This window comes from Zonotrichia albicollis, chromosome 6, assembly GCF_047830755.1.
Source record: "Zonotrichia albicollis isolate bZonAlb1 chromosome 6, bZonAlb1.hap1, whole genome shotgun sequence".
Classification (NCBI taxonomy): Eukaryota; Metazoa; Chordata; class Aves; order Passeriformes; family Passerellidae; genus Zonotrichia; species Zonotrichia albicollis.
Window position 1 is genome coordinate 29,327,319 of NC_133824.1, and position 12,144 is coordinate 29,339,462.

The following is a 12,144-nucleotide window of genomic DNA, read 5'->3' on the forward strand; positions in this document are numbered from 1 at the left end:
GTTAGAACAAGAATAATTCTCTTCCTACCTCTCCAGAGTTCATGTATGGTGGCAGGCAAAAAGATAAAGCTAAATGTCTAAGTTGGTCTCTTTCTTATTTTATTGAGTTGCAGTCTTGCAAAACTGTGGTAGTATTTCTACAAGGTACTGTATTGTACTACTGCAACTGAAGCTAGGTATCTGTTTGCTTTAGGCTTCTAAAATACTAAAAATCAGAAACTCTGCAGTTTCAAAATCGGAATGTCTTGAATTTCAGATCTAGCAGGCACTTCTATTTACTTTGATTAATCTTTCAGTAGAGTTATGGTAATTAATGTTACAGAAGTATTAAATTATTGTAACGATTATTATAATCTGAAGGTTTGGAAGGAAGCTATTTCTCTAATCAGAATTACCTTGATATTTTAGTTGTAAATGAGGCTTGAACTAAATGTTGAACAATGGTTTAGAGTAAAAAATTTGATATTTTGTAATTTAGCACCTGTCATCCACATTTTGCATAGAATAAAGATGCATTTAAAGAAAAAAACGTCCATGTTTTAAGGAAAAAGGCAATGTATAAAACGATGTATGTGAAACAGAGGATAAAATGGAATTAGATTGCCCATGAGTGTAATTCCCTGTTTTCAGGTTATTGAAATGCATGAGTGAAACTTTACAAGTTACATTTCAAAGTATGCATTCGTAGCTTATTTAGGAAGGAATTCTTTTCAGACTTTAACTTCTGTTTTAAAAGTTAGAAACATAATCTTGTAGAGGTATAGCAAAAGTTTAATGAGCAAACTGACTACTGACTGATGTTGGAAACAATAATAAAGGTTAATTCAGAGTCCTCACTGGTTTTCCTAGCTGCTTATTCTTAGCCAAACCAGAAAAAGTTTTGCTAAGCAAGTTTTGAAAGTTGAAATTGAGCAAGTTTTTGACTGAATTTGATGCAAGAGATTTCAGCACATGGTTCAAACTTAACAATTTGAATCTGTTGTTAATCTCAATTTTTTTTTTTTTTTTTTTTTTTTTTTGAGCAACATACTCTTTTGTGCATGAGAATTTCAGGTGTTTGTTTTAGAAAGTTTTCCACTTACCATTTCTGTTGCAGAGACTGTGCAGTTGATCCAACTTGTGTGCTCTGTATTGACTGCTTCCAGAATAGCATTCACAAGAACCACCGGTACAAGGTAGGAAAATCTTCGTTTAAGAAGTGGTACTTGTAGCTTTAGAGGCTATAGTGAACTGTGTATAAACCATTAGTAATTTTACTATTGAAAAAATAAATTCTGGAATTTATGAATTAATCTCTCTCTCTTGTGTTTTTAGCTATGTAAAGCTTCTAAGAACAGCATCTTGCTAATTGAAGAAACAAAGGAGTGTTTATTAATGCATACAGCATAATTCTCTTTAGCAATTTCATGGAAGTGTAGGTCAGAGCAAAGAGCTGTGACTGAAAATGGCCATTGTGTCCCAAGTCCTGGTCAGTTTTATTGGGATATAAGTAAGGTGAAAACCCAGGGAAACAGTCAGTAATGATTACAGAGCGCTTTGGAGCCACAGCTGGGCTGAGGAGCTGTTGCCATTTTTGTGTTTTTCAGTAAATTCTTCAGGCAGAACATCAGCTATGGAAGTAGGTAGTTAGATGGGAGCAGGTTTGTAGAATAGATTCTCTATCCTTTTTTCATCTAAAGAATAGAGAATGTGCCCTTTATAGATTCATAGAATAATTTATGTTGGCAGGGGAGGTCACCTAGTCCAGCCTCCTGCTCAAAGCATGTATAATTAGATCAGCTTATTTTAAAATGTTTCAGGTAAATAACAGATTTTTGAATGTCTTTTTATTGGGTTGGAGTTTTTTTAGAGTTATTACAAGATTGGGGATTTGGAGGAAGCTAAGGGTAATTGGTTTTGCCTGAGTTTTGTCTGAACTTTTTGCCAAAATGGAGGCTCAGAAGTTGTACTCTTCTGAAAGTGCAATGCAAAGTTAAAGTTATAAAAATGTATTTAGATGCTGATTGTGTCAACTTTTTCTTTGGTTAGAACTACTACTAACTGTCTGTTTAATGTGCACATTGTTTTTTTATATTATTTTCTAACTTGGTGAAGTAATTTTAAAGAAGGCATAGCTTTGCTATTATTTTGTGAATAAACTCAGAAATATTTTGCCATTTATAAATAAGAACACTCATCAGTCATAGGCTTTTTCACTTAATTTCAAGTTAAATTTATTTTGGACTTGCATAGCTTTCTGTAGCAGCAATTTATTTATTTCTTTATTTTCTGCTCAAAAGGTTTATCTTTTACGCCCCTTCTCCTTTGCGAGGGGCAGAAGATAAACTTTTAACAGATAAAAAGTTTCCTTTTATCTAAAAAAAGTTATGGCAAAACTCTTCTGTTTTTAAGTAGATATTTATATTTGTGGTTGATTTAAATAATTCACAATGCTATTTTCCTCTTGCTTTTTATGACCATATTTCATGACTGAAATACATGGGTTTTCCAGATGCATAGCTCCACTGGAGGTGGATTTTGTGACTGTGGGGATACAGAGGCATGGAAGGCTGGACCACTGTGTAGTAAACATGAGCCTGGAGCATCAAGTTCTCCAAAAGAAGTAAGAACATTGCTTAAAGTGAAATAAAAAATTTTGTAAATGTTACTTTCTTATTTTAAAAAGTGCTTATTTCTGTATGTGTCTTGTATAACTCATGTAACAAGTTCAGTCAAGTTGAATCAGGATTTCCTTGGTCAAGGTGTTTGGGTTCAAACATGTATATTAGACATCCTGTGAACTTTTTACTTTTTGTTTGCAGGCAGTTTCATCTCCCTGTCTTGTGTTCTTGAGTCTTTCATTTGGAATTGAAATTGCAGTCTCTTGTTCTTTTCCTTGCAAAGTATATTAGTTCTTATTTACAAATAATTGGTTTACCAGCAGTTAGCAAATGTTTAGAAGTTTGATTTTATTTTTTTCTGTTGTCTATATTACTGCATTACTGAGCAATTGAATTTGTCAGTTACTTCTGGTGTGTGATCTGTCACTATGACTAAAAAGAATGTTCTGTGCCTTGAAACGAACCTTTTATGCTAGGATGTCTCATGGTTATTGTACCTGGTAAAAGAACATATTAACAAAAATATGCCATCTTACAAGGAATTCTTAAAGACAATGTAGAAAAATCAGCTGCTTCAGGTAAAATTTGGGGTTTTTTTTCAGAGTCCTTCATTCTGAGATAATTTTGGATGAAAAAAACCTCAGCATTTGTCATTGTAAGCAGACCCCAAATCCCTGATGGTTTTGTAGCAGACATACTGTTATTGATGTTCCAGTCCAAAAGTTGAATGGAAAAGGAATAAAAAGCACTGGCCTTACAGAAAAATGAGACAAAGTTTTCCTTCACTTTTTTTGTCCTTCTTTTTGAAGAAAGTTAATGGATTTCAGAGATAAAAATGGTTGAAGCTGCAATAAGGAGTGATTTGTTTACCAGGGGAGCTTGTTGCTTGGTCTGCACTGTAAACTTTTAATATCTATGGGAATGCAGAAAGCTTTTAACAGCTTTTTTGATTGCAATCAAAAAAAAAACAACCTAAATTATAAAAATTAAAAAAAATTAAAGAAGTATTTTTAGAAAAGAAACTAAGACATTTGATGAGGCCTTTCATATTCTAGGCCTGGATAAAACATGGATGCATAAAGACAGGTATATGAAACTGTTGGAGCACTACTGAGAGCCCTTGCAATGAAACAACTTTGTAAAGAAGAAATTAGGTGAGGTTAATTTGCTTGAAAATTGTGAAAAGGATTATTTCCTGATTGTAGTACACATATGTATATATAATTTACAGTATATATGTATATATTATAGTATAATTTCCTACAATATTAATAAGGTACTATATCAACCTCCATTTAATTTTTTTTTAGATTTTTTTTTCCATATTAATGTTATCTTATGTTTTACAGAATTCTGAATGTCAGTTGAATGAAGAAATTATGGAGCATTCTAGAAGAGTGTTTCCCTCTGTGATAAAATACATTGTAGATATGCTTATCTGGGAGGAAGAGAAGGAACTGCCTGTGGAGCTCACCATTAGGTAGAGAGTATTTCCAACTTTCTTTTCAATTCATTAGCAACTTGAATTATAATGTTGCCTGAAATAGTCTCATACTCATGCAGACATTAGTGCTGAAATCCCTGTAAACAGCACTGTGGTATATATGACCCAGAGTTATGGAGAGAAAAGCTTTTAATACTTGATGGGAAAAGTAGTGTGTGACTGTCCTCCCTCAGTCACTGAAGGGAATTGCTCCTGAGGCAGCCTGATCTACAGTGAAATGGCAGCTCTTTGTGCAGGGGAGGAAATGTTGGGAGTGGAGAGACCCACCAGGGGCCATTGGCTGTCTTGGGAGACACTGATGGGCTGCTAAGGGGCAGGGGAGCAGAACTGAGCTGGCAGATTTGCAAGGATACTTTCCACGGTGCTTGAGAGAAAGATGTGGACAAACCTATTAGCAAGGTCTGTTGCAGTGGGACAATGGCTAATGGTTTGAAACTCAAGGAGGGTAGATTTAGGATAAATACAGGAAGAAATTTTTTGCAGTGAGGGCGATGAAACACTGGAACTGGTTGCCCAGAGGGTTGGTGGATGCACCATCCCTGGAAACATTCAAGGTCATGTTGGATAGGACTCTGAGCAACCTGATCTAGTTGAAAATGTCCCTGCTCATTGCAGGGGGGCTGGACTAGATGAATTTTAAAGGGCCTCTCCAACTCAACCATTTTGTGATTCTGTGAAAATGGAAAAAGGCTTTTAATGTATCACATTAAAAAACAGATGGGTTCATAAAACAGCAGAGAAAGGAAATTATAATAGAATATCAAAGAACTTCAAAACTTCTCTTTTGTACTTGATACATAATTTCTATGGCTTTTTCTGGCACAGATGGTGGGGGATGTCATTAGCATGAAGAATATGCTTGATTTATTTGAATAACTTTTTAAATTGTATTTGGCATTCATCTCAAGCTATCAAGCTGCATTTGAAAGGACACTATTTACAATTTTTACTTTCATTTGTATGATATGTTACCTTTTTCCCAGCAGAGAGAAGGTAGACAGCTACTACTGTGTCCTTTTCAATGATGAGCACCATTCTTATGATCATGTCATCTACAGCCTGCAAAGGGCACTTGGCTGTGAACTTGGTGAAGCCCAGTTGCACACAACTGCTATAGATAAAGAGGTTAGTGCATTTGGGATATCAGAGAGTCACCTTCTAGTCATTAAGAGTTACTACTATAGTCACTTGGTTACAGAATCTTTGTTTCTGGTTGCTGGAGCTTGAGGAAAGAAAGGCACATGGCTGAGCAACTCTTAGTCAGCACTTGTTCCCCAGGTGTGGAGAAGTTTTTTATGAAGCACGGATCTCTGGTTATATTCTGCTATTTCATGTACTTTGTGCCAGGAGGAAAGTTGATATGGTTTGTGTTCAAAGTATTGTGCAGAAATCTCTTTCATCTTTTTAATGTGTACATGAATTTTCCTTAAGATACCCAGAGTTTACTTGGTCGTTATGTTGTTGATTTTAGTGTTTTTCGTACAGACAATGATGTTAATTTTTATTTGCTTCTTGGTGTTTAATAGCACTGTGAGTGGTGTTGGGCCCTGTTTTTCCTATTATGTATTAAAAACATAGCAAGGATCAGACTTGTGATGCTTTAGGTTTGTTTTGTATTGGTCTCATGCTCAGTATTTTCTTAAACAGGGTCGTAGAGCTGTTAAGGCAGGACATTATGCCTCTTGTCAGGAAGCAAAAGAAGAAATTAAGGTAACTTCCTAAAGTAATTTTCACAAAAAACCACCCCATACCAGCCTAATTAGTATTGACACTGAGCACTTTTTTTCTGCCATACAGTCTTTAGCTTAGTACATCCATGGTTTTATAATTTGCCTGTGAACTTTTTGGAATTGAATTTACAGTACCACATTTGAGATAGATATCTTCAGAAATACATCATCAAACTGTTTTCTTTGTTTTGCTTGGGAGAGGTAGTGGGGAGTGAAAATAAATAATTAATTAATGTTATTTTATATGCACTAATATTTACCTGACTCCTAGAGGCATTCTGAAAATGTTTCCCAGCGGCCTCTTCACGTGGAGGTTCTGCATGCTGATGTTATGGCACACCAGAAGTTTGCCTTGCGCCTTGGTTCATGGCTGAACAAACTCATGAGCTATTCAAGTAAGCATTGCTGGCTTTTGTTAAAATAATGCCATACCAGTATTTGAATAAATTAAGCAGTGTTATATATGATATTCCCTTAATTAAAATACTTTGATGTTGTTTCTAATTAGAAAATTATTAGTGCAGTAGCCTGGGTGATGATATCCGATAGCAAGGTTATGAATAGCAGTACTTTTCTTCTTGTTGAAATAAATGTGTTTGTTTCCCTGATGGAACACTATCTCAAAATTTTATTATTTTCACTTTTAGCATCACATGCACTCAGTGTGTGACTCCTTTACTTAAAAGCTTCCCTCCTCAGGCTGGTGGAAACCCACAGAGCATCTCTGTCAGTGGAAACATGCATCCTCTGCTTACATCAATTTCTGCTTCAGATTTGATAGCTGTGATTCATTAGAAAGTGTCAATAAAAAAAAAAATTAAAATCTTAATTAATTTTTTTTCCAGTACTGGAAAGTCTATTTGAAGCTTTCAAACATTGTGCGGGTGTTTGATGATGCTTATAGTTTTAAAGATTCCTGAATCAATGTACTTTTGATTTATTACTATTTTTTTCCATACCTGTGTCTTGCCACACTAAAGCCATTATAAAATTTCTCCACACAATACAAATATGAATAGATTAAACTCTAATAACTTCTTACCCTCCTCCTTGATAGGTTAATCTGGTGGTCTGCTTTAGCCCCTTTGTAAGCTTCAATGAAGTGAATGTCTTCTAAGATTTTTTGAATGCTTGCTTGAAATACACAGATCAGAACTGTACTTTTTTGGTAATTCTTTACAGTGTTTTACAAGTTTTAGTGTTCTGTTCTTTTCAAGTTTGTATTTATTTTGCCAACAGTATTTTCTTGCTGTTCTGAGTTCTTCAGACAGTTCTTCCAGTTGGTGCAAATTTTTTGAGTGTGGATTATTTCAAAGTTTCTAGTAAAAGTTTGATTTTTACTGAGGTCAGTTAACAGATACTTTTATGTTTTAGAAGAGTCTCTAAGTTCAAAGATTGAAGTCAAACATTCCTGTCCTTCTGGATTATATACACAGAGGCTTTATGAGCCTGATGTTCCATACTCAGCTGGAACCTTTGCATGGTCAGGTGGTTCTTGTTCTTCTCGTGGTTTTGTTTCAAGTGGTGGAACATGGATCAAGAAACATTTAATAATGTTTATTTCCAAGTTGTCAGGAATTTGATTCATGACTCTTCACTTTTCCTTTTCAAATTAGTAACACAAGGCCTCATTTTGGAACATTAAAAACCAGAGGTTGACTGCGATATGTTGATCTCCAAAACTGCTTCAAGTACTTATCTACTGATAGGTGCAAGAAAATACTAAAGAATTTCTGAAATTCTACAAAAGACTGACTTTCAAGGCCTGAGGCAGTGACCAGCAGAAACTTGCCTAGTCCTGAGCATTTCTATGCTGACATAGTAAAGGCTTCTTGTGGATCTGCTTTGCAAAGCTGTCTCAGTTATTTTCATTTTAAAATACTCTTCTGCGTCACGGGATTTATTAAATTAGGTAGGCAAGAATAATAGGAAAAAATTAGTGAGGCAAAGCTTATATGGAAGTATATTCATTGAGAAAAAATGTTAAAAGTAATTCTTACTTAAGTGCCTTCTTTTTTTCTTTTAAGTAATAGAATTATGTAATTGTAAGTTTCTTGTGTCGTATAATTTAATTATTGAAACATTCTTGTACAAATGAGTAGTTTCATCCCTACAGGTGACTTTCGCCAGATCTTTTGTCAAATATGTCTCAAGGAAGAAGCTGGATCTGAAAAGCCCTGCTTTATAAGCAAGTTGATGCTATGGGATGCAAGGCTTCATAAAGGTTTGTTGATCCATGATCCTAAAAACTAAAGATTTGTCAAATTAATTTTTCACATGTGTAACATATAGATAAATGTGAGTGCTATGCATGTAGAATTACAGTTCTTTTTTTTTTTTATTACAGTTTTTATACAGCTTCAGTTTTTACAGCTGAGCTAACTTATATTTGGGATATATATTTGCCACCTCAATTTGTCCTGCTTTATGTATCTTGAAAAATCTTTTTACAAAATGCAACCTGACCCTGAGTGACTTGATTACTTGATGTTTTAAATATATACCAATAAATGTCAAAACCCAAAAGTAATTAATAACTTTGTTCGTATGCTTCATAACCATTTCAAGACTTTCAATGATTTTTTTAATCATAGTTTAGTAATTGGTTCCTGTTTTTCCACAAAATCTGCATCTTAGTACAACAATGTGATGTGCATTGTATTGGCTCTTCGCAGGGGCGAGGAAGGTTCTTCATGAACTTATCTTCAGTAGTTTTTTCATGGAAATGGAATACAAAAAACTTTTTGCTGTTGAATTTGTGAAGGTAAATGGTTTGATTTTTACACTATGAATTTGTACTAACTTTATGAAATTTCCCCCCAAACTGAAAAATTGTTTCAGTATAAATAGGGAATTTTAAAGGAGCAGAACCTCAATAACTGTCTCAGCCTTTATTGGAGTGCAGTTAATTAATTCCCATGTCACTGGTTTGTTCCTTAGGATATGCTTGTTTGATTGCCATATTGTTATTATTCTGTGTATATTTTGAAATGCCAGATGAACTGCAACTGAAATTGGCCTTTCTTTTTGAAAATTCGATACAATAATTAAGAAATATACAAAATATAAAACAAAGTATGTTTTGTTTTAGGGTGATACTTTTTAATTCTGATAAAGATGATTGATAGTTTTTGATTTTCTCTGGACTGAAACAAAGCAAACAAAGACTTGCATTACCCATTGCACATGTCTTTTACAGACGGTTGTTGAACAGCTATCCATGCAGTTCATTGCAAGAAATAATTCTGTTTGCAATCTGACAAATCAGTTACATTTGTGCTTATCTTCAGTATTAAGGCAGTGGGGGCCATACTGACTTGCTTTGGTGCATTGAGGATATTGTGCTGTTTTTCTTGGATGTGATTCTGTTAGGTGGGAGAGACACACTGAGATGTAATTCTTGTGAATAAAAAAGTAAACATTTTTGCTAGCAGTTGTTTAATGTCCTCAATACTCTCTTTTTCTAGTATTACAAGGCATTGCAAAAGGAATACATCAGTGATGATCATGACAGAGTTCTCTCTGTGACAGCGCTCTCAGTTCAGATGTTCACTGTACCTACTCTGGTATGTACAGCTTAGCTCTGCTGGAGGTGTAAAATAAGTTGGAGAATTGCTAGTAGTACCACCTTTGCAGATTGTTGTGTTTGGCAGGGAGACTTTAGCATTGCTGAGTTGAATATGAATGATTTTGAGATTTGTGAAAGCCAATATGAAAGCAGGAGCTTGAGTTGATGTGAAAATTCATTACAGAACATAGAGGAAATGCAAATAAGTATAAGTTCCTGGCACATTGTTCTCTGCATTAACTTTGTGTATTTATTTACTGCTCACATTTACCTGTCTATGTGACTTTCAAAACAGGGCAAGGGGGTAAAAAATGGTTAAGTGTCTTCTTGTGGGGGTGAAACATGGGGAGGAAGTATATCTAAAACTTTTAAAAGTTATATGTTTCTTAGCTGAAGTACTAATGCAAAAATTCTTTTCTACATGATCTTTCTAGGAAAAAAATGGCATGTCCATTATATAGATGCTGTCAGAATTGAACAAACATACATAGTTGTTGAACAAACTTTGTAGTTGATAGCAGTTGTGTTCCTGTGCAATAAATACTGTGGGAGTTTTTTTATCTTGTGCTCTTTGCAAATGCTTCAAAGAATTTTTAATGAGGAAGAGAGGGATTCAAAGGAAAAGTACTTTGATGATAACATTAACAAAAACAGGAAGAAAACTATTTCACTTTGTTCTTGCAGGCCCGACATCTAATTGAAGAGCGAAATATAATCACCATCATTACAGAGACACTCCTAGAAGTGCTTCCAGAGTACCTAGACAAAAATGACAAGTTCAACTTCCAGGGCTACAGTCAGGACAAACTGAACCGGGTATATTCAGTAATATTTGACCTCAGGTAAGTGTAAGGCTGAGAAGCTAGAGCAGCTCAAAAATACTGGTAGCATGATGAGGTGTTTCAGTGCAGAGTCTGATGATTAAACTGCTTTAAAACCAAAGCCAAACCTCTCAAAAAACATACATGATATCTTAACGTTTTCTTTTCAATGGAAATTTAAAATTTTAAAATACTGAAATTACATTCTGTAAAAACATTTTTGATTTTCAATTATCAAATTGCATATAATATTTACATTAATAAATAAAATGTATCTACTCTAAGACAGTATGGGAAATTTAACTCTCATTTGCTGCTATTCTAGGAAAGCTGTATAATCCTTATCTGCATAGGGTTTTCTATTTTACTGGTACCAAATTGCTCTAATAAAGTGAGTAATGTTTATTACTCCGTTTATTACACCCCAAACACCTTGGAATTAAAAAAAACCTGTTAATTTCCAGTGATGGAGTCACACCAAGGTATTAGTAGTTCTAGCATTTGGGAAAATTTTCTGAGTACTTTAAGATGAGGAAGTGGTGAAATTTGATTATGTAATTGATGGTATTAAAACAATTGAATTTCAACAACTCTTGATGTACAAGCATAAGAGAAGTCTGAGCAAAGTATGAATTTTTTTTTTTTATTTTTTTTTTTTGGGACAGGTATATCTTAGTCAGCAAACCTACAGTATGGACAGACCATCTGAGGGAGCGTTTTTTAGAAGGATTTGTTTCTTTCCTAAGGATTCTAACTTGCATGCAGGTACAATATATTTAAATAATTTCTTTCTGATATCCTTTTGTAAAGTGATTACAGCTCCTCTTTTTCCCATAATATTATAATGGATGTAAACATGCAATTACACTGTTGAATTCTTCAGTCCCTGTTTTGGGTGGGTGAAGGAGACGTGTTTATACAAGTAAACACAGCTAGTTTCATCAGATTTAGTTACATATGTTTTATCTTTTGACTGTGGAATTTTCTGTTGTATTAAGCCTGTGATCACTGATTTAGACAAAGTATTTTGTGGGATTTCTATTTCAGGGAATGGAGGAGATAAAAAGACAGATTGGTCAGCACATTGAGGTAGACCCTGACTGGGAAGCAGCTATTGCCATACAGATGCAGCTCAAGAACATTCTTTTGATGTTCCAGGAGTGGTGTGCCTCTGATGTAAGTATATAAATTTTCTGTGATTCTTGCATGTATACTTTTTTGGAGTCTTCCAAAAGCTGCTTTTGAAATAGCAGCTTTTAGAAAAGCTCACGATTGTTCAGTATAGTTTTCCACAAAAAAATTGGTCTGAAAGAATTAATCTGGGTGTGACAAAGAGAGAAAGGAAGGACTGTAGGATTTTTTTTTATTCTGCATGTATTTTTAATTCTAGGAAGAGCTGCTGCTCAGGTCTTACAGAGAATGCCATAAGGCTGTGATGAGGTGCAGCACCAACGGCCGCTCTCGGGAGAAGACAGTATTTCACTTATGTGGCCATACCCTGGAGAGCAGACCTTACAGAGTGTCTGCAGATCCTGTCAGCATACATTTGCCACTGTCTAGGACTCTTGCTGGTAAGGGATCTGTTTTGATTGCTGTTTAAACCATGCTTGTCATCCATCTCTGTTTCTTTACTCCAGAAAACATTTGGGTTAAGTGCTTCACAGATGAGTTGGTCTCTGACTTAGTGACATTCTCATGATCAGGAAGACATGTTCCCCATATGTGCCACTAATGGAAAGTTTTTCTCAAAACAACGTTACCATGGAAATTGGAGGATGTCTTTTTAAATGGAAGACAGAGAAGTCAGTCACGAAGGAAAAAAATTTCTTGTTAATGAGATCCTTAGTTTTATCTGAAGTGTTTCTTGTTCTGTTTCTATCTCCTTTATTTAAATGAATGTCCGTTATTGTTTATCTTGAAT

The 12,144-nt window shown here is 34.7% G+C and overlaps 1 protein-coding gene across 2 annotated transcripts in view; it reads left to right on the top strand.

Annotated features, from left to right (window-relative positions):
* UBR1 (ubiquitin protein ligase E3 component n-recognin 1) overlaps positions 1-12,144 on the top strand; it is a 61,325-nt gene that overhangs the window by 13,456 nt on the left and 35,725 nt on the right. Inside the window, exons 3-15 of one of the 2 annotated variants that reach the window (XM_005479987.4) lie at positions 1,097-1,175; positions 2,492-2,602; positions 3,950-4,080; positions 5,088-5,229; positions 5,752-5,814; positions 6,106-6,229; positions 7,951-8,058; positions 8,510-8,598; positions 9,302-9,400; positions 10,087-10,244; positions 10,889-10,988; positions 11,271-11,399; positions 11,614-11,794. In XM_005479987.4, the coding sequence (XP_005480044.2) occupies positions 1,097-1,175; positions 2,492-2,602; positions 3,950-4,080; positions 5,088-5,229; positions 5,752-5,814; positions 6,106-6,229; positions 7,951-8,058; positions 8,510-8,598; positions 9,302-9,400; positions 10,087-10,244; positions 10,889-10,988; positions 11,271-11,399; positions 11,614-11,794 (1,514 nt within the window). The remainder of the gene's footprint in view (positions 1-1,096; positions 1,176-2,491; positions 2,603-3,949; positions 4,081-5,087; positions 5,230-5,751; positions 5,815-6,105; positions 6,230-7,950; positions 8,059-8,509; positions 8,599-9,301; positions 9,401-10,086; positions 10,245-10,888; positions 10,989-11,270; positions 11,400-11,613; positions 11,795-12,144) is intronic. The other variant, XM_014268081.3, reaches the window with a different exon arrangement.